This window comes from Schistocerca serialis, chromosome 5 (genome assembly GCF_023864345.2).
Source record: "Schistocerca serialis cubense isolate TAMUIC-IGC-003099 chromosome 5, iqSchSeri2.2, whole genome shotgun sequence".
NCBI classification, from domain to species: domain Eukaryota; kingdom Metazoa; phylum Arthropoda; class Insecta; order Orthoptera; family Acrididae; genus Schistocerca; species Schistocerca serialis.
The window spans coordinates 747,989,915-748,012,322 of record NC_064642.1 but is presented as its reverse complement, the minus strand read 5'-3'; the positions used below and the strand labels follow the sequence as shown (position 1 = coordinate 748,012,322).

The 22,408-nt window shown below is 42.0% G+C and overlaps 1 protein-coding gene across 1 annotated transcript in view; it reads right to left on the bottom strand.

The window, feature by feature from the left end:
- Positions 1-1,686: 1,686 nt before the first annotated feature.
- Positions 1,687-22,408, bottom strand: part of LOC126481197 (peptidyl-prolyl cis-trans isomerase FKBP8) — a 71,187-nt gene continuing 50,465 nt past the window's right edge. The window contains exon 8 of the mRNA XM_050104789.1: positions 1,687-2,246. Within this exon, the coding sequence (XP_049960746.1) occupies positions 2,160-2,246 (87 nt within the window). The 3' untranslated portion in view covers positions 1,687-2,159. The remainder of the gene's footprint in view (positions 2,247-22,408) is intronic.

Genomic DNA, 22,408 nt, shown 5'->3' with positions numbered 1-22,408 from the left:
CAAATGGCTGGTTTTCTAAACCTGCATGTTTTGGAAGTGACTTGGCCTCACAGTGTTAAAAAACCAGCCATTATAAAAATTTTAAACAGCCAAATGTGGCAAAACGGTTTGTACTCTGAAAACTTTTACTGTGGCTGTAAACCAAACCTAGATGAACTTTACAGTTGTCTTTCAATCTTCCTTTAAAATAAATTTTAATATGATACAATGGGTGAATCACAAATAATGGCAGAAATAAAGGTAACTAATCACTCACCATACAGTTCAGACACTGAGTTGTCAATTAGCAATGTAACCTCTAAATGTTCAATGTGTCCATCCTTTACACACTTCCCAAAATCCACTGACCTAACCACTCAGGACTCCACATAGTAGTTGATTACTTTGCTCTAATCAAAACAACCTCTGTACCCATTGGCCAACACCTGCAACCTAGTTTCCCCACTGGCTCTTAATCATCCCCACTCTATTAACACCTCAAAGCCTTTTCATCACTGATAGCACTACTTCCATACACACAAACATCCCCATTCCCATAGCCTTCTACTGTTCAAAACTACCTCTCCTGATGTCCAACAAACTCCAAAACATGCACCTGAGTTCTTGTGCGCCTGACCAGCTATACCCTTACCCATACCCACCGTTCCTTCGAGGAAAGCTCCACAAACAAATCTGTGGCATGACCATAGGCACCTGCATGGCACACACTAGTACCAACATGTTTATGGACAATTTGAGGAATCTTATCTTGCTACTGAAGGTCTTAAAACCCCTATCCTCATTCAGATTCACTACTGGCTTTGTGATCTAGTCGCAGTTCCAAAAAACTATATCCTTATTCCCAATTTAGTCTGCAAACAATTTTCTAATCAAACACTCCAACCACCCTAGTAATTAGGTACAGTATCGCCCATCACTGAAAATTTAACCACACATTACCAGATATTCGACTAGCTGTCAGAAAGCCCAGAAATTACAACCATCCTACCCAAAATATGTCCCACCCTCCTCAAGTGGTAGTCCCTCCTCAATATATGGAACTGCCTGGCCCACCACTGTTACCGTAAACACTCAAGTCCTTAGTAATTGACCATATCCTTTGGGACGACAGGTCTAACACTTGCAGTGTGCTAAAGTCCAGCACATTCTACCCTAGCAGAAGCCACCTGTGAAACCAGTCATGTATACCAATTCTGTATAGTTTCCACAGAGCGTTTTCCAAGTGGGCATGACCACTACCAAATGGTGGCCAAAAGCAGAGAACACCAGTCAGTTGGCAGAACACACTGTTGAGCACAACACATACTACTTCAATGGCTATTCTACAAACCATGCCACTTTGATATCTGGATACCCCCATTACCACATTCTCTGCATTACTTGGATGGGAATTGTTTTTACGAAGCTTCCTTCAATTTCACATCTGTGATAGCGCTTTGTATTACATAAGTTTGAAGAATGACATGTTCAACAGCTCTGCAACATTTTCTACTTTGTATATGAGCCTGTCAACCATTGAACACCTTAACTCTACAGTGAATGATTACATTTCTCTCCTCCTGTATTTTTCAAGGTGGTTTACTGTATCAGTAGCAACTTAGTAACACACTACACTATTCACTCATTTCTCTAGTGTAATACTGTCGCAAAAAGACTTTTCTGTACAGTAAAATAAAGACAGTAAAATGAAAACAATAGAAAATATTTATTCTTTATAAACCAATAAGCTTCAGGTATACGAAAAATCCTGCAGTACAATACAGAGAGATTTGCTTCATGCATGCTATTTAGCGCATATGTAACTTAGAATTATTCAATGCAAAATACCTGCATATGATTTAAGATATGAATGGAACAGCTGCAAATCACCACTACCAAATTAGGTAAATTTAACTGTCCAAGTTAGGAAACAGCATTTATACAGCAGCAATTACATAGTTACGATAAGGCAGCACAACTTTTACATTCAAACAATTTTAAATGTTACTCATATAAAACTATATGTCTTTGTAAACCTCTTAACAAAAATTTACACTTACAGTAAACACACTATTGTGTGGGATCTACAAACAAGAACTAGTCATTTCTCTGCAACCACAAAATACCCAAAAACCATAATCATGAACCTGACATTTAGGCATAATCACTCTGGAATAAGGTTACAAGAACCTGTAACGGTATGCTATTGCTCCTAGGAGAACAACTGCAACACTGCTGCACGCTATGCCCCAAGTTCGATAAGAAATCTGCAACACAGTAAAATAAAAATCAGCACAGGTATGAAAATTCATATTATGTGTGTATTTCTTTTACCCAGCTATTTTTATTGCTACATTAGTTGTTAAAAAGAAAAATGCATGTGTGCACTGGGTTTTAGTACTTTTAAGTATTTACTGAAATTATTTGTCTGGAGGGCAGCCTTGTAAGGAAGTCATAAAAAGTAGTTTAGATGAAGAGAACAGAAGCTTTTGAAATATAGTTTTACCAATGAAAGCTGAAGGTTATATGGGGAATATTAAACACATAATGAATAACACAGGACAGTATTAAAGTTTTGAGTGAAGTGACAAGCTGAAATAACCTAAATATTTGGATCCAGGTGTTCTCTTTTCATCTATCTTTATATGTTGACAATGTTACCAGCAAATGTCAAAAAACTATTTCCAAAACACTACAATAAACAATACCACATACAGTGCTCTTTGAAGAGGATAATGATTTTAGCTCAAACAGAAGATTATCTGCAACAAGGCTGTACTTGCTTTTGAAAATGGCAAATTAATATAATTTAAATATCTCTGCAAGAAGACAAAACAATAATACACAAATATTTACAAAAAATGAAAAATGCTAATGTGCTTTGCAAGATCCCAAGTCAAATGGTTCTCACTGATGTGAAATATGTCAAATTTTGAACATACTGTCATTTGAAAGTTAATACGAGGTGCATTCAAGTTGTAAGGCCTCCGATTTTTTTTCTAATTAACTACTCACCCGAAATTGATGAAACTGGCGTTACTTCTCGACGTAATCGCCCTGCAGACGTACACATTTTTCACAACGCTGACGCCATGATTCCATGGCAGCGGCGAAGGCTTCTTTAGGAGTCTGTTTTGACCACTGGAAATCGCTGAGGCAATAGCAGCACGACTGGTGAATGTGCGGCCACGGAGAGAGTCTTTCATTGTTGGAAAAAACCAAAAATCACTAGGAGCCAGGTCAGGTGAGAAGGGAGCATGAATAATCACTTCAAAGTTGTTATCACGAAGAAACTTGCGTAACGTTAGCTCGATGTACGGGTGCGTTGTCTTGGTGAAACAGCACACGCACAGCCCTTCCCGGACGTTTTTGTTGCAGTGCAGGAAGGAATTTGTTCTTCAAAACATTTTCGTAGGATGCACCTGTTACCGTAGTGCCCTTTGGAACGCAATGGGTAAGGATTATGCCCTCGCTGTCCCAGAACATGGACACCATCATTTTTTCAGTACTGGCGGTTACCCGAAATTTTTTTGGTGACGGTGAATCTGTGTGCTTCCATTGAGCTGACTGGCACTGTTTCTGGATTGAAAAATGGCATCCACATTTCATCCACTGTCACAACCGACGAAAAGAAAGTCCCATTCATGCTCTTGTTGCGCGTCAGCATTGCTTGGCAACATGCCACACGGGCAGCCGTGTGGCCGTCAGTCAGCATTCGTGGCACCCACCTGGATGACACTTTTCGCATTTTCAGGTCGTCATGCAGGATTATGTGCACAGAACCCACAGAAATGCCAACTCTGGAGGCGATCTGTTCAACAGTCATTCAGCGATCCCCCAAAACAATTCTCTCCACTTTCTCAATCATGTCGTCAGACTAGCTTGTGCGAGCCCGAGGTTGTTTCAGTTTGTTGTCACACGATGTTCTGCCTTCATTAAACTGTCGCACCCACGAACACACTTTCGACACATCCATAATTCCATCACCACGTCTCCTTCAACTGTCGATGAATTTCAATTGGTTTCACACGACGCAAATTCAGAAAACGAATGACTGCATGCTGTTCAAGTAAGAAAAACGTCGCCATTTTAAGTATTTAAAACAGTTCTCATTCTCGCCGCTGGAGGTAAAATTCCATCTGCCGTACGGTGCTGCCATCTCTGGGACGTATTGACAATAAACACGGCCTCATTTTAAAACAATGCACATGTTTCTATCTCTTTCCAGTCCGGAGAAAAAAAAATCGGAGGCCTTAGAACTTGAATGCACCTCGTAAACTTGTCACAAAACATGTAAATATTCAATATACTGACACACAATTCTTAGGCCTCATCAATTAGAAAAATCACTTTCTAAAATATTTATACTGATTACATTACTACACTGAAGTTTTACGGAAGTCAGATTTTACACTGATGTTATTAATTACATACACACAGTCAGTTCTGCTAGGAACCTCGTCAGTTGAGTAGTAGGAGTTTGTCACTAATAAATCCTATTTGCTCCTCTTAAATTAAACTTTATTAATAGTTAAATGTTATAGCTCCTGGTAAGCTATTGAAAATGTATGCTCTTTAATAATGGACACCTTTCTGTAACAAAGTCAGTGGTTTTAAATATTTGTGAGTATTACACTTAATTCTGGTACTGATTTCATGTAGTGAGCCGTTACTTTGAACGAGATTTTTAACGGCAAATTTCACTGAGAAATAAACACATTTATTGTAAAGCAATAGTTAATATTCCCAGTTCCTTAAACAGGTCTGAGCAGGACATTCTAGAGTTTACACCACTAATAATTCATATTACACATTTTTTGACAGAACTACTTTGGCTTGACTTCCCACAAAAAATTATTCTGTACAACATTATGATACAAAAGCAAAGTAGGCCTATGCCAACTTTTTTATTTTTGCATCACCTATGTCTGACAAACACCTGTAGTGCAAATAAAGCTTTATTTAGGTGCTTCAGCAGTTCTGTGGTATCCTCCTCCTAGCTGAACTTACAATTGTTGTTGTTGTTGTGGTCTTCAGTCCTGAGACTGGTTTGATGCAGCTCTCCATGCTACTCTATCCTGTGCAAGCTTTTTCATCTCCCAGTACCTACTGCAACCTACATCCTTCTGAATCTGCTTAGTGTATTCATCTCTTGGTCTCCCTCTACGATTTTTACCCTCCACGCTGCCCTCCAATACTAAATTGGTGATCCCTTGATGCCTCAGAACATGTCCTACCAACCGATCCCTTCTTCTGGTCAAGTTGTGCCACAAACTTCTCTTCTCCCCAATCCTATTCAATACTTCCTCATTAGTTATGTGATCTACCCATCTAATCTTCAGCATTCTTCTGTAGCACCACATTTCGAAAGCTTCTATTCTCTTCTTGTCCAAACTATTTATCGTCCATGTTTCACTTCCATACATGGCTACACTCCATACGAATACTTTCAGAAATGACTTCCTGACACTTAAATCAATACTCGATGTTAACAAATTTCTCTTCTTCAGAAACACTTTCCTTGCCATTGCCAGCCTACATTTTATATCCTCTCTACTTCGACCATTATCAGTTATTTTGCTCCCCAAATAGCAAAACTCCTTTACTACTTTAAGTGCCTCATTTCCTAATCTAATTCCCTCAGCATCACCCGACTTAATTAGGCTACATTCCATTATCCTTGTTTTGCTTTTGTTGATGTTCATCTTATATCCTCCTTTCAAGACACTGTCCATTCCATTCAACTGCTCTTCCAAGTCCTTTGCTGTCTCGGACAGAATTACAATGTCATCGGCGAACCTCAAAGTTTTTATTTCTTCTCCATGAATTTTAATACCTACTCCGAATTTTTCTTTTGTTTCCTTTACTGCTTGCTCAATATACAGATTGAACAACATCGGGGAGAGGCTACAACCCTGTCTTACTCCCTCCCCAACCACTGCTTCCCTTTCATGTCCCTCGACTCTTATAACTGCCATCTGGTTTCTGTACAAATTGTAAATAGCCTTTCGCTCCCTGTATTTTACACCTGCCACCTTTAGAATTTGAAAGAGAGTATTCCAGTCAACATTGTCAAAAGCTTTCTCTAAGTCTACAAATGCTAGAAACGTAGGTTTGCCTTTCCTTAATCTTTCTTCTAAGATAAGTCGTAAGGTCAGTATTGCCTCACGTGTTCCAGTGTTTCTACGGAATCCAAACTGATCTTCCCCGAGGTTGGCTTCTACTAGTTTTTCCATTCGTCTGTAAAGAATTCGTGTTAGTATTTTGCAGCTGTGACTTATGAAGCTGATAGTTCGGTAATTTTCACATCTGTCAACACCTGCTTTCTTTGGGATTGGAATTATTATATTCTTCTTGAAGTCTGAGGGTATTTCGCCTGTCTCATACATCTTCCTCACCAGATGGTAGAGTTTTGTCAGGACTGGCTCTCCCACGGCCGTCAGTAGTTCCAATGGAATATTGTCTACTCCGGGGGCCTTGTTTCGACTCAGGTCTTTCAGTGCTCTGTCAAACTCTTCACGCAGTATCATATCTCCCATTTCATCTTCATCTACATCCTCTTCCATTTCCATAATATTGTCCTCAAGTACATCGCCCTTGTATAGACCCTCTATATACTCCTTCCACCTTTCTGCTTTCCCTTCTTTGCTTAGAACTGGGTTTCCATCTGAGCTCTTGATATTCATACAAGTCGTTCTCTTATCTCCAAAGGTCTCTTTAATTTTCCTGTAGGCGGTATCTATCTTACCCCTAGTGAGATAGGCCTCTACATCCTTACATTTGTCCTCTAGCCATCCCTGCTTAGCCATTTTGCACTTCCTGTCGATCTCATTTTTGAGACGTTTGTATTCCTTTTTGCCTGTTTCACTTACTGCATTTTTATATTTTCTCCTTTCATCAATTAAATTCAATATTTCTTCTGTTACCCAAGGATTTCTACTAGCCCTCGTCTTTTTACCTACTTGATCCTCTGCTGCCTTCACTACTTCATCCCTCAAAGCTACCCATTCTTCTTCTACTGTATTTATTTCCCCCATTCCTGTCAATTGCTCCCTTATGCTCTCCCTCAATCTCTGTACAACCTCTGGTTCTTTCAGTTTATCCAGGTCCCATCTCCTTAAATTCCCACCTTTTTGCAGTTTCTTCAGTTTTAATCTACAGGTCATAACCAATAGATTGTGGTCAGAGTCCACATCTGCCCCTGGAAATGTCTTACAATTTAAAACCTGGTTCCTAAATCTCTGTCTTACCATTATATAATCTATCTGATACCTTTTAGTATCTCCAGGGTTCTTCCATGTATACAACCTTCTTTCATGATTCTTAAACCAAGTGTTAGTTATGATTATGTTGTGCTCTGTGCAAAATTCTACCAGGCGGCTTCCTCTTTCATTTCTGTCCCCTAATCCATATTCACCTACTATGTTTCCTTCTCTCCCTTTTCCTACACTCGAATTCCAGTCACCCATGACTATTAAATTTTCGTCTCCCTTCACAATCTGAATAATTTCTTTTATTTCATCATACATTTCTTCAATGTCTTCGTCATCTGCAGAGCTAGTTGGCATATAAACTTGTACTACTGTAGTAGGTGTGGGCTTCGTATCTATCTTGGCCACAATAATGCGTTCACTATGCTGTTTGTAGTAGCTTACCCGCATTCCTATTTTCCTATTCATTATTAAACCTACTCCTGCATTACCCCTATTTGATTTTGTGTTTATAACCCTGTAGTCACCTGACCAGAAGTCTTGTTCCTCCTGCCATCGAACTTCACTAATTCCCACAATATCTAACTTCAACCTATCCATTTCCCTTTTTAAATTTTCTAACCTACCTGCCCGATTAAGGGATCTGACATTCCACGCTCCGATCCGTAGAACGCCAGTTTTCTTTCTCCTGATAACGACATCCTCTTGAGTAGTCCCCGCCCGGAGATCCGAATGGGGGACTATTTTACCTCCGGAATATTTTACCCAAGAGGACGCCATCATCATTTAACCATACAGTAAAGCTGCATGCCCTCGGGAAAAATTACGGCTGTAGTTTCCCCTTGCTTTCAGCCGTTCGCAGTACCGGCACGGCAAGGCCGTTTCGGTTATTGTTACAAGGCCAGATCAGTCAATCATCCAGACTGTTGCCCTTGCAACTACTGAAAAGGCTGCTGCCCCTCTTCAGGAACCACACGTTTGTCTGGCCTCTCAACAGATACCCCTCCGTTGTGGTTGCACCTACGGTACGGCTATCTGTATCGCTGAGGCACGCAAGCCTCCCCACCAACGGCAAGGTCCATGGTTCATGGGGGGGAACTTACAATAAAAGCTGTAATTTCATGTATTTGACCCTATCAAACCCTATCTGCTTGTCATATTTTAGGTATATACTGGGGGGGAAATTTCTTACCAGTTCTAATCTGCATATAGGATGTTTTTCGATGTTTGGTTCCTAGCCACTTCTTGTCATTAATGTCAATAATGGCTAAGGCTATACATGATTTGCTATTTATAGCAATGTTTGTATCAACTATGAACTAAACAAACTTGGCATCTGCTCATGTTACTGATGAAATGCCATTGATTTGCACAAGCAACTAATGAAAATGGCATGGGAAGGCTCAAGTGGTCTAATTTTGGATAAAGCTCCCACAGGACCATCATGAACTTTGATGAATTTTTTTATGAACGTTCACAATGTTCCCTATGAACACTGATGAAATTTTACTTTCACAGATCCAGTAATTGCAGTAATATAATCATTTGTTTGACGCCATAGTGCAGCTTTTGACAGTGCACCACTGATTGTGAGAGATAAAATTTTTTTCTTGGCGGAAACTACAGTATGCCGTATTATTTTTTTGCACTCTCTTACATTGAATAGTAAAAAACCATTTCATGAGAAAACTCCCCATACATAATTTGAAGCAATGCCACTAAAAAAAACAGCCAGTTTTAAAAATGAAGTTTATCTTTTTGTAACTCTGTAAGTGTGTCTATAACAAACATGAAACTATGCATGTGATAACTTACCAACACAAGGCATTTAAATATGAAATTTTATTCCCCTACTGCTTCCCAATACTTTACAAATTGAGAGCAAAGATGAAGATTTTTGTAAAAACACAAAAATGGGCACTTTCAGCCCATTTGTACAAAAAAGTACTCTGCAAAATGTTTTACAGAATTTTCTAAACCACCTAAAAACTAATGAGAAGGCAACAATATAGTGAAACCATGCCTGTACTATGTTGGTACTCCAATCTGACTTTTTATTGTGTTTTTCAATTGTTTAGTAGTGTTTGGGGAAAGCAAAATCAGAAGTCCTAATGAAATGGAAGTGAGCTTGAATCAGAAAACTCCAAAAAATGCAAAAAGTTTTTTAAACATCTCTGAATTGTAAAAGATTTCTCTATTTAAGAAGGAAAGGGCATAAAAAATCAAATAAGGATAGTTTTGTATAATCTTTATACTAAGTTGATCGAATTACTGTAGCTTCACAAGCATGGCAGTTTGCAGCCTGCTATTTAAAGAATGTGTCCTGGACCAGAAGCTATAGAATCTGCAGTTGCTAGCTCATACTGTATGATTCACAGGAAATAATTGTGTGTAACCAACATGGGACAGTGGAGCTATATAGTCTTTAGAAAGTGCTGTCATTACAATGCCAGACATCAAAGTTTGTATCTTAAAGCCCTTAAATTTTATCTAAAGTAAGATGAGTTGATCATCATAATAGATTTTGCTGAAAATTATTCAGGGGAAAGTAGTCAAATATCAACCCCACCATTTGTCTATTTTAACCAAAATCAGAAGATGGAATATGCAGATTTTTGCTATGTCAGTGACTGGCATGGCATAAATATTGCTCACGTTCTATCAAGGAGCTGATCGAATACGTAAAAACATAGTCTGCTCAAATTTCCCACATCAATTACTTCAGTGGTGGCTTCAGTGTCCAACACAAAACTTTCAGTAAGTTTCTCTATTTATACTACCACAAGAGAGACTACAAAGACAAAAGAATGTACTTTCTTTTTTGCTCTACCTATGGAAAGTCACCTTGCTATGGGACTGGAGATACAAAGTTATAAGCAGCAAGATCAAGTTTTCAATGGCCAGTTAACAGGCAGATTCTTATGACTATAGATCTGTTTCTCTTCTGCACTGAAAGCATTAATTAGCTGGTTGGTTTAAAAGGGGAGGGGAAGGGACCAAACTGCTTGGTCATTGGTCCCTTGTTCTGATAAACAATTCCACAAGGAAAATAATAAAACAAAAGACACATACAACACAATACTGAAAGAAAGGAAAAACCACAAGAATGAAGGAAAGTCAACAAACACTAAAAGGAACAAAAGAGGAGACGAAAACAGAGGCGCAAGAAACAGAAGAGATTAAAACAAGAAAGCAGATTACCATGGCTGGCCGACCACGTGAATATAAAGGAGAAGCCAGCCACTCTGCAACACATTAAAACCTCCAACCTAACAGCAGTAGGGGAGAGAAAACAGAGGAACAAACAACAAGCACTAAAACCTATATAGAAGGATAAACCCATCCCTCATGCACAAAACCTTAAACAAGATCAACCGTTAAGGTGTTGCCTGCTAAAATTAGCTGTAACAAGTCTGGTAAACAAAGTTTATGATGCAGGGCAGCCAAAGAGGGACAGCTTAAAAGTATATGGGCCACTGTCAACTGCATGCCGCACCAGCTCTGAGATGGATCTTCACGGCACAGGAGATAGCTGTGGGTTGCCCAAGTGTGGCCAATACGGAGCCGGCAGAGAACCATAGGGCCTCTGTGAGAGGCCCTCATTGAGCACTCCCACACATTCATAGTTTCCTTAATGGCACGCAGTTTGTTAAGGTTGGTTATGGGGATGTCTATCTCCATAAGCGGTTTCCGTGTAGCCTGTTTGGCCAGCCTCTTGGCAAGTTCATTTCCTGTAAACCCGACATGATCTGGGGTCCACACAAACACCACTGAATGACTGGATCGTTCCAGGGCATAGATGGACTCTTTGATGGTCGCTTCCGAGGGATGGCGAGGGTAGCACTGGTCAATAGCTAGGAGGCTGCTCGAGCAGTCAGTTTAGAGAAGAAATGATTCCCCAGGGCATCAGCAGATGTACTCGAGAGCACGAGAATGGCCGCCAGCTCTGCAGCGCTAACACTGCAGCCATCTGGCAAGAAGTCCTGTTCATGATGTCCTCCATGAACATACACGAAGCCAACGTGATCATCAGCCAGTGAGCCGTTGGTGTAAACCACGTCATTGCCCCGGTACATGTCAAGAATCTAGAGGAAGTGACAGCAAAGAGCCGCAGGGTTAACTGAGCCCTTAGGGCCATGGGAAAGGTTCAGACAAAGCTTCAGCCTAGGTTTACCCCATGGAGGTGTACGTTCATGGACCTTGAGTAGAGGTGGTAAAGGGGAGGACTCCAGTCCAGACAGAAGGGATCGCATGCGAACCGCGATCTGAAGCCCTGACCTGGGCTGCCGAGGTGGGAGTTGAATCGGTGTGGTTGGGAAAAGGAGACGGTAATTTGGATGCTCAGGATACCTAAGAATGTATGCAACGTAACTGGCGAGCAGTTATACATGTCTAGTCTGTAATGGAAGAACTCCAGCATCCACCAGCACACTGGTCACCAGATTTGCCCTTGAAGCTCTAGTCTAACGCTGCAGTGGTGCACTGGGTCAAGTAAATGCAATGCTGAGGGTGCTGCCAAACCATAAACCACACTCTCATAGTCAAGGTGGGATTGAACAAGGTCTCTGTACAGCAGCAGCAGCAGCAGCAGCAGCAGCAGCTTAGAGCAATCTGCACCCCAGCTGGTGTTGCTCAGGCAGCAGAGGGCATTGAGGTGCTGCCAGCACTTAAGCTGATTAAGATGAGGAAGCCAAATCAATTGAGAGTCGAAAACCAGTCCTAAGAATCTATATGTCTCCACTACCATGAGGGATTCTCATTAAGGTAAAGTTCTGGTTCCGGATGAGAGGTACGACACCGACAGACGTGCACGACACACGACTTTGTGGCTGAAAACTAGAAGCCATGGGCTACAGCCCATGAGTGCACATTGTGAATGGCTCCCTGTAGGCGCACTCAGCAACGCCAGTATTGGAGGAGCAATACGAAATGCAGAAGTCGTCTGCATACAGAGAAGGTTAGACTGCTAGACCGTTTATGGCCATTAAAAATAGAGACTCAATACAGAGCCCTGCGACACTCCATTCTCCTGGATATGGAGGGCAACTATCGGAGACACCAACCACGGAAAATATGGAGTGACAGGAAGTTTTGGATAAAAATCAGGAGTGGGCCCCAGAGATCCCACTCATATAAAGTGGCAAGGATATGATGTCACCAGGTTGTATGATACACTTTCCATAAATCAAAAAAGACGGCAACCAAGTGTTGGTGCCTGGAAAAGGCAATTCGAATGGCAGACTCGAAGGACAAAAGATTATCAGTGGTAGAGCGACCTTGGCGGAAACCACCCTGGCATGGAGACAGTAGGCTATGTACCTCCAGGACCCAAACGAGCCGCCAACACACCATATATTCCAGCAGCTTACAAAGAATGTTGGTGAGGCTGATGGACCAATAGCTACCCACATCAAGTGGGTTTTACCGGGTTTGAACACTGGAATGATGGTGCTCTCTCCCCATTGCAATGGAAAGATGCCATCACACAGATCCAGTTGAAGATAAGGAGATGTCGCTTGTAGTGAGACAAGAGGTGTTTAATCAGTGTGGACCTGATCTGGCCCAGGAGCTGTTTCAGGGCAATGCCGAGGGCACTGAGGAGCTCCTACTCCGTAAATGGGGCATTATAGGGTTCACTGTGGCAAGCAGTGAATGAGAGGACTTTCCCTTCCATCCACCGTTTGAGTGTGCGAAAGGCTGGGCGGTAGTTCTCCGACACACAGGCTCAAGCAAAGTGCTCTGCTATTGCGTTGGCAGACAACACACCATGTATGTTAACAACATGGGCACCTGTAGGGGTCTGGTAACCAAAAACACACCTGATCTATGCCCAGACTTGGGAAGGTGATGTATGACACCCAATGATTGAGACATACCTCTCCCAACACTCCTATTTCTGTTTTTTTTATAAGCTGGCAAATGCATGCATGGAGCCGTTTAAAAGCTGTTAGGTGCTCCAGAGAAGGGTGCCACTTATGTCACTGTAGAGCCCGCCTACGTTCTTTAATGTCCTCAGCAATTTCCGGCGACCACCAAGGCACTGTCTTTCACCAGGTGCACCCTGAGGAACAAGGGATTGAGGTTTTAGCCACAGATGCGATTGTTCTAGTGACCCTCTCGACCACTACATCAATGGTATTTTGTGGGGGAGATTTAATGACAACAGAGGTGAAAGCTTCCCAGTCTGCCTTGTTTAAAGCCCATCTGGGTAGGCGGCCATGAGCATGACGCCGGGGGAGTGGCAAGAAGATGAAGTGGTCACTACCACACGAGTTGTCATGGGCACTCTAGTGGACAGATGAGAGAAGTCCTGGGCTGCAAAGTGATAAATCAATGGCCAAGTAAGTATCATGAGCCACACTGAAATGTGTGGGGGGGCCCAGTATTTAAGAGGCAGAGGTCAAGCTGAGAGAGTACATTTTTGGCACCTCTTACTCGGCCAGTAAGCTTGGTACCACCCCACAAGGGATTATGGGCCTTAAAATCTCCCAGAAGTAGGAAAGGTTTAGGGAGTTGAGTCAGTGCAGCCAATAAGTTCAGAGGTACTGCACCATCTGGAGGACGATATACATTGCAGACAGTTATTTCCTGTGTTGTCCTTATCCTGATAGCCACAGCTTCAAGAGGAGTTTGAAGGGGCACAGGTTCACTAGATACCGAGTTCAGGACATTCACAAACTCCACCTGACACACTATTATATTCGCTACAGTTCTTGTAATATCATCTATATAATATCATCTATAGCCGCGGAGGGCAGGGGTCTGCATTGCTGGGAACCTGGTTTCCTGGAGGGCAATGCATAAAGCAGGTGTGAAGCTTAACATTTGCCGTAGCTCAGTCAGGTGGTAAAAAAACCGCAGCAATTTCACTCAAGGATGACATCGTGAGGCTGGGAAGGCATGAAGCACTCAAGAAGGCAGATTACATTGCAGGGTCACCTGCTGCCACCGAGTACCGTTCTATCAACATCCTTTGTGTCTGAGGGTCCAGCGAGATCTAGGTCCTCATGGAACACTACAATCTCCACTCAATCCTCAGACACAGAGCTTGTAGGTAGCAGTGGTATTGGTGCCACCATAATGTCTGGATTCTTCAGAAATCATCTTCTTTTAGGGTTTCCCTCACTGCTCCTTTGGTTTTTTCCAGCTGGGAGGGCTTCACTGAGTCAGTCTCAGGGACTGAGGAGGATCATGAAGCCCTACGACCAGCTCCCTGTGGCTGCTTCAGCCACTGGCCGGAGTCCACTTTGCCACCGGTGGGAACCTGGGAAGAGTGACCCAAGGGACCCCTTTCTAGCGAGAAGAGCTGTAGAAAATTTACCCTTTTCCGACTGAGAAGTGGAGACTCATGTCCCTGACGGTTGGTGTGGGGTGGGGAGGTGTGCTTCTCCCGAAATAGGTGGATCGGGATCAACAGGGTGGGAAGTGCCCCCAACCATCAAGTGGGTCAGTGTAGTCTTATGGCTCTGAGAGCTGACTGCAATTGGTGCAACTGATGGGGCTGGAAACAATAGTAGAAGTGGCGTAAGATGATGTCATGCGTACAGAATGGAGCCTTTCAAATTTCCTTTTAGACTCAGTGTAGGTCAATCGGTCCAGGGTCTTATTCCATGATTTTCCTCTCCTTCTGTAAAATCCTGCATTATGGTGAGCAAGGTGAATGATGCTCTCCGCAGCTGACACAGATTGGAGGCAGGACACATGGAGTATTGGGATGCCAAGGACATCCACAATTTCGACAGGTGACGCTGGAAGTACAGCGGGAAGGACTTCCAGCACTTGAAGCACCAAATCATGGGAGGGATATATGGTATGACATCACATTGGTATACCATCACCTTGACCTTCTCAGGTAATGTGCCACCCTCAAAGGCCAAGATGAAGGCACCAGTGACTGACTACCTGATTATCCTTTGAACCCCTATGTACGTGCCGGACGAAATGAACACCTCGCCACTCGAAATTGGTGCTCAGCTCATCGTCAGTCTGCAAAAGAAGGTCCCTGTGGAATATAATATCCTGGACCATATTTAAGTTCTTATGGGGCGTGATAGTAACAGAAACATCCCCCAACTTGTCACAAGCAAGTAATTTCCATGACTGGGCAGAGGATGCTGTTTTTATCAAGACTGACCCTGACCACATTTTGGACAATCCCTCCAGCCCCCCAAACTTGTCCCGTAAATGCTCTACAAAAAACTGAGACTTAATTGACACAAAGGATTCCCCCATCAGCTCTCGTACATACTAGGTACCAGGGCAAATAAGATTTGCTGCCATTGTTTATCTGCAGTTCCTCCCACGGTGTGGGCAGGGAGGGAAATGATTTGGGGATCATACTTCCGTGCATTAAATTGAGCCCTTGAATGCTTAGACTGTTGGTTGTTGAGATGATGTACTACACTTCATGGCGTGTCATCCACATTGATGCCACCCACTCAGACCAGGGGCCCCACCCACGGGCACCACCCAGCCACAGCGAAGACCACCTGGCAGGATGGTCATTGCCGGGAGTCCCGATGCCCCAGAGTGACTAGCATCTACTCATTGGCATACGTGGGGAGTTAACAGTGCAGGCATCAGCAGAGTGATCCCTGTGTGGTCGGGGAGCTACAATCAACGCAGTATATGGCAGCCACACCACGACGGACTGGGTACCATGCTGGATATGAGGTGCAAAAGAAGTCCATGGTCATCGTCGGCACAGAAAAAGATACTGCATAGTGGATGGAGAAAACACACCCAGGAAGGTGTCCTCACCCAAGAGATGGAGAATGAGCGGAACTGCAAAGCCACGATGATAAAGGATGTGAAAGGTCTCAATGCAGGATGGACACGATGCACCATGTAAGGTGCCCTTCCCCAATTGGCTCGCTCTTCGGGAATGCCATCACATAAAGGCCGAAACGTGTGCGACTCCTTTTAATTACCTCTTACTACAGGCAGAAGTACCTCAGGCCTATTCTAATCCTTGGACCCAAAAAGGGGGGGGGGGGCAGAGGGGGGGGGGGGAGGAAAGCATTAATTCCATTAAACTGGCTTTCATCAGCAAAGAAGAAATTGAAGAAAATAAACCATCACAAGAAAAGAGGTTTAAACATGGATATACTTGTGCAGGAACTTCAGATAATATCCATGTCTTGCCAACTGATTGAACATCAATTCAGGTGGGCAGAGTTTGAAATGATTCATCCTCTTTTTCTGGGCAAAATTAGTGACAGTGAAGTGAGTATATTTACACAAGACCTCAAGCCAGAACAATACGATATATTTCTTTATCTCCATTCTCACACAAAGCCTTAACTTCAGCATATTTCAACCAAAAATAGAAGTAGAGAGCTACATAAAATCTACTACTTATCTGGCATAATCAATTGTTATTTTAAAAATAAAAAAAGATGTATTGTTTAAACCATACAAAGTAATGGCAGTACTAACACTGCTGTGTGGAAATGGTGTACACTTGCTAAATGATACATCAAAAGGATAGAAAGTGCAGAAATAATCCTTATTTATGTGTCCACAGGTGGTGTAAATTTTTTTAAGTCTGTCTTCTCCTGCATAGGCTGTTTCTTTTATTTTGAAATAAAGTCTATTTCAATATTCAACAACTAATTCGTTTCACATCCTAGAACGTTACGATCAAGCTAAAACTGTATGAAATAAAACAGTCTTAACTTATTAACGGTTTTCGTTAGGATGTTCGAACTGCACGTTGGCTGTGGGGCATGATAGGAATTAGTATGCACCGTACGGTTTGGTTTATATACGAAGTCCACTTTCATTTGAATAGGCTCATCAATAAGCAAAATTGGCACATTTGGGAGACAGAGATTCTGTATTTCGCAATCAAGAAGTATGTTCATCCTTGACTGGTGATTGTGCGATGTTCAGTCATTGAATAATCAGTGCGATCTCCCTTGATGGCACAGTGGCTACTGAATGGTATGTGAAGCTTTTTGAAGACAATTTCATTCACATTATCCCAACAGAGCCTGATTTCAGCAACATGTGCTTCATGCAAGATGGAGCTCGGACCCATCAAAGCAGGAGAATGTTTGGTATTCTGGAGGAGCACTTTGGGGACGCATTCTGGCTCTGGGGTGCCCACAGGCCATTGGCATGTGCCTCAAATGGCCACCATGTTCTCCAGACGTGAACACATGCAACTTCTTTTTGTGGGTCTATATTAAAGAAAAGGTGTACACACAACTCTAAAACCATTGCTGAGCTGAGTCATTCAGGAGGTCATCGATAGCATTGATGTTCCGACACTTCAACAGATCATGCAGAATTTCGCGATTTGTTTTCGCCACATCATCATCAATGATGGCAGGCCCATCAAACATGTCAGTGACATTTAGATGTTTAATAAAATGAAGGCAGGCCATACTAAGAAATTAAAGTTTTTTTATTCATACAGTTCAATAATTGTTACCCTGTACATTTTTATGGTAGTTTGAGAAGGTCTCAGGACAGAATATAAAGAAATGACTTACATCAGAGAAACTTTTTTACATTTCAATGTAGTCACCCTGTACATTAACATACTTGGTCCAGCAATGTTCCACTGCCTAGAGGCCATCACAGAAATTAGATTCCCACAGGCCTTCAAAGTACCTGTCAATTCTGGCTGTCAGTTACTTCATTTTAAAAGAATCTCTATCCAGCAAAGAAAATTTTGAGCTTTTTGGGGAAAAAGACTGAAGTCTTAAGGAGCCAAATGAGGTGACTACAACACATACGGCAACAATTCATATCTTCCTTCATGTATTTTTGACAAGGTAATGATGCTTTTGTGTGAGTGCACACTGTCTTGAAAGCTGAATTTCTTCCTTGCCAAATCTGGCATTTTTGTGTATCTCTTGCTGTTGTTGGAGCAGCAGGTTAGAGTGGAATTGACTCAAAATTGTTTAACAAGTGGGAAGATGACCAATCAGCAGAGTATCTTTTGCATCCCAGAAAACGACACCACAACCTTTCCAGTTCATTGCGTTGCTTTTGCTTTCTTTGATGGTGGTGGACCAAAGGATGACCCTTTATTATGCAGTAACCTCACTACGCTAGCACTGACATATGGTGGTGACTACGGCAGCTTTTCAAACTAATGTCGTACATTGAAAATTATTATGCTTACTGCATGTTATATTACATGCAATACTTGATAGCATCCTTAATAAAGGTTTCACACAACCATAGCAGGTATGGACCCAACTATCCCAGAGGTGAAGTCAGTAAGTAGAATAGGATAAGTGAAAGCCTTATGGGGGTTAGCAAAGCTATTGAACTGAAAGCTCACACAGTGTCATCAGCATCTTACAATCTAAATATGATGCACATCGACCAACCAATTAGGCATGCTACCGTACACAGTGGTACCCCCTATTTTATGTTTCCGTGCGGTCCAGACTTAAAAACGCAAAATTTAGGAAAATTCAGAGTTGAAGAAAATGTTAAACCTCCAAAATACGAGGAAAAACACATGTAATCGGCATATATGATTTGAAATCACAATCGCCTCCAGTATCTTGCATAGAATCTAAGTGAAGGAAATTAAATACACAACAATGTTTTTACAATAATTTGTGGTAATGAATTTCATCAGTTATTAAAGACTCAGATTTGATATAACAAGTAAAAACTCACTAAAAAATTGAAATCCGTATCTGCGTACATGGTAATCTAGCTATTTTCCTCACTCAGAAAAAGCAAAAGCTGATGAACATGTTGAATTAAACCAAGAACATCACAGCAGCTAAGTGGATAAACCATAAGCAAATGATTAATGACAAACTTTGTCACTATTGCTGTTACTGTTTAATGCTATTCTTACAAGCTGCACTTCATAAGTTCACCACCATTAAAGTATTATTTTAGGCTTGATGAGAGAAACATAGTTTACTTCCCCCATTGATGTTACAAGCTTAATTAGAAGTCAAGCTCAGTGAACTTCTGTACACTGAGTAAAGTTTGAAAGAAAGCTCAGGTGCTACAGTTTCACTTCATGCCCTCTATCACTGCTGCCCATCTTTACAGCCTACAGTGTGTGGTGCAAAGTATATACGTGAGTGGTGTATGTAGTTGTTGCAACTTTAATGTGTCAGATTTGAACAATCAAGTCTTTAAAATATGCTATTGCAAAACCCTTCTACTCCCCCGTGACACCTCTTTCACAGCACATCATCTGCACGAAAAGCATATCCTCAGCACTTCAAAACACACTTTAACCCCAACATGCACTCCTGTCATTGAAGGGCCTTGCTCCCTCTCCACACATCCAGTAGATGAACTCATTTATCATGTGTCAGAGTGTTGCAGTGGCTGTGGCTGGCTACTGGGTGACTTAACATCTTGCAGCCAATTAAAGTTCACTAGTCGGAAATGTGAGGTGTTTGCTCAATTATGATCAAGCATATTCTTCAAGACTGACAGACTGAATTTAAAAGGTTGAAGATTGATATAGTTGCTGAATACAGTACATTGGAAATACATGTAAAAATATGACAATGAGTTATAAGTGGAAGAAAAGGCGGTGGGTGCACCCCTTCATCATGTACTGGATCCGCTTGGAACACTTCACGTTGACTGTCTCGTTTTCCCATTACTGCTGCTACCTAGCAGTAGTTTTATCATAATTGTGTGGTGATGCTAAGTGTTGCAAGTTGTATTTACAACACCAATCATGGATTAAATCATCATTTCCTCTCTCACATCTCCCCTTTGCACAATGGCCTAAAATATTTCCTCAACTTTGCCATCACCCATGTTGCAAACGATCTGTCTTTTGTGCAACTTGTGGCTCGTTCAGTCACATCAAATGTCAATAGGAAGAATACGTGATGAAGTGAAGCAAGAAGAGTAAGAACTTGGAATCGAAGGAAACCTTACTAGGAAGAAAGGCAAAAATCTGAAATTTTTGGGATTTATCTTACGGTTTCTTCACAGGTGACAAAAATTTATGGTGTAGAATTGTGAAAAATGTAAAATCTGAGAACGTAAAATTGAAGTTCCACTGTATTATTTTTATGACATGTTGCCTGGAATATAACAAACATTATTATAGTGGTGACTTCTACCACTGAATGTAACAGCAACATCAAATGTAACAAGAAGAGGTAGAAGGCAGCATATTAAGACTCGTCCGAACTTTCCAAGTGTTTTATTGGTTCCAACTACAGTGCCCCCGTTCCTCTCAATCTGCGTCACTAGGTCACACAATGCTGAGGACACCACTTCGCTGTCTGCGAAACGGCTTGGCATGGAATGGCTGCCTCAGCGAGCCATGCATGCACTGCTATGTGTCGGCCTTGTACTGTAGCGGAGTTGCAGAGTCATCAGGATGCCAGCAGTTGACTCAGCAGTCTGCGACCCTTCCGACTCAGTGTCACTTGGTTTGAGCCGCAAGTGGCCAGCTGCATGCTTCTCGCCAGTGTGGCTAAGATCGCAGCGACAACAGCAAGCGCCCATGATCCAGAGTCCGAATCTGTGGTCCTAGCCTCGGGATGCCTCCGGCATGTATTGGAAGCCAGGACGACTGCCTGCTGTAGAGAGCCATGGAGTGGCCTGCCGCTGGCTGGCTACAGACCCTGCGTCGGCCTCAGAGGGTCGAACCAGCGAGCCGTCGTGGACTGTAACGCTGGCGCCCCATCTGCTGCTGCATGTAGCTGGTGGTGTGACACACCCTGCCGTCCAGGAGAGCTGCCACACTTGACAGAATCTCGTTAGATACCCGCATCTATTTATAAGTGGCTGTGTACCTCTGTTTTGCCATACACGCTGCTTCGCGTCACGTACTCATAACATGCTATGTTGGCCAGTGGGCCCCTTCTGCCTGCGATTTGTGACATGCCAAACCGCTACATATACTCTTTCAGTAATTTGACGGCCCTGTGGCCTCTATTCTACTTCGCAACTGTTGGTATGTGTAGCTCACTGCAATCCAGCCTGCACCTGGCTGTCACTTGTGCTCAGAATATTGCACAAAGCTAACTTTCCCTATCCTAAACAGTGGTGCCGCTACACTATGAATAACTTTTAATGTTATGTAGCCTGATAAATCAGGAAGACTAAATAATGAAATAAAGTGTGTTTCAAAATAAAAGAATAGTCCAGGTAGGAAAATGACTTCATTTACCTAAGTGCAGATACAGTTTGGAGGACAGTAATTCAACACACATTACTTGATAGGAAGAGAAAAAATATGTAATCACAGGGTTATATGCCCGGAAGGAAAAATTATTCTTGGACTTTTCCCAGATTTCCCACTTAAAAACACTTCTTCCTGGGTGAAAGCACACATTTTCCCAGGTGAAAATACACATTCATGTTAAGTGACAGCATACTTTCCCTCTCAACTGTAAAACTTAACAATCCTTCGAATGGTCGAGGTTTTATTCACTGGCGCAGAACATCCCGGCACTTCACGAAATGAAATACAGGCAAATAAATAATGTGTTTCAGAAAGATCTTCGATTTGCAGCAACGTGTATGCTGCATATTTTAGTCTTAAAGTATAAATACAAACTGCATCAAACACAGCATGTTAATTTCTGAAGCACTGAAATCGAGATTATGATGCGTTTATATCAGCCAATCACAGCTCACATCACATTTTCTCGCTAAGAAATCACAGCAGATATTCTGAGCATAGGACACGTGATGTAGTCAGCCAATAATTCACATAAGTAGTGTGAACTCTTAGTTAATGTTCAAAATTAAGTATAGTATAGCTACAAGAAAAACTAAGCTTTCATTTGTAATATTGGTCTTTTTTGCATGTGTTACGCTTTAAGATATATCAAACACAAATGTGCCAGAAACTTTCAAATGATGACAAATGTCTGGTCTTGCAGCTTTGAAATTTTTCTATGTTTTCGTCCTCAAAGTGTTAAACTTTGAAAGAGTCACACGCTCTGTAATTTAAGAAATTCATATAGCATAAAGGGAAATCTACCTTGAAATTAACACTTCTCAAACCACTATTCGCAATACTTTCCCAGAACCTGTTAGAAATAGGTTAGTTTGAGCAATTGCCCAAGAGCACCAGAAGACACACGTAACTGCACATGTGCAGGTATGACAACGTAGGAAGCATCTACATCTACACCTATACTCTGCAAACCACCGTGGGGTGCATGGCAGGGGGTACGTCCACTTGTACCAGTTATTAGGGTTTCTTCCTGTTCCGTTCACATATGGAGCACAGGAAGAATGATTGA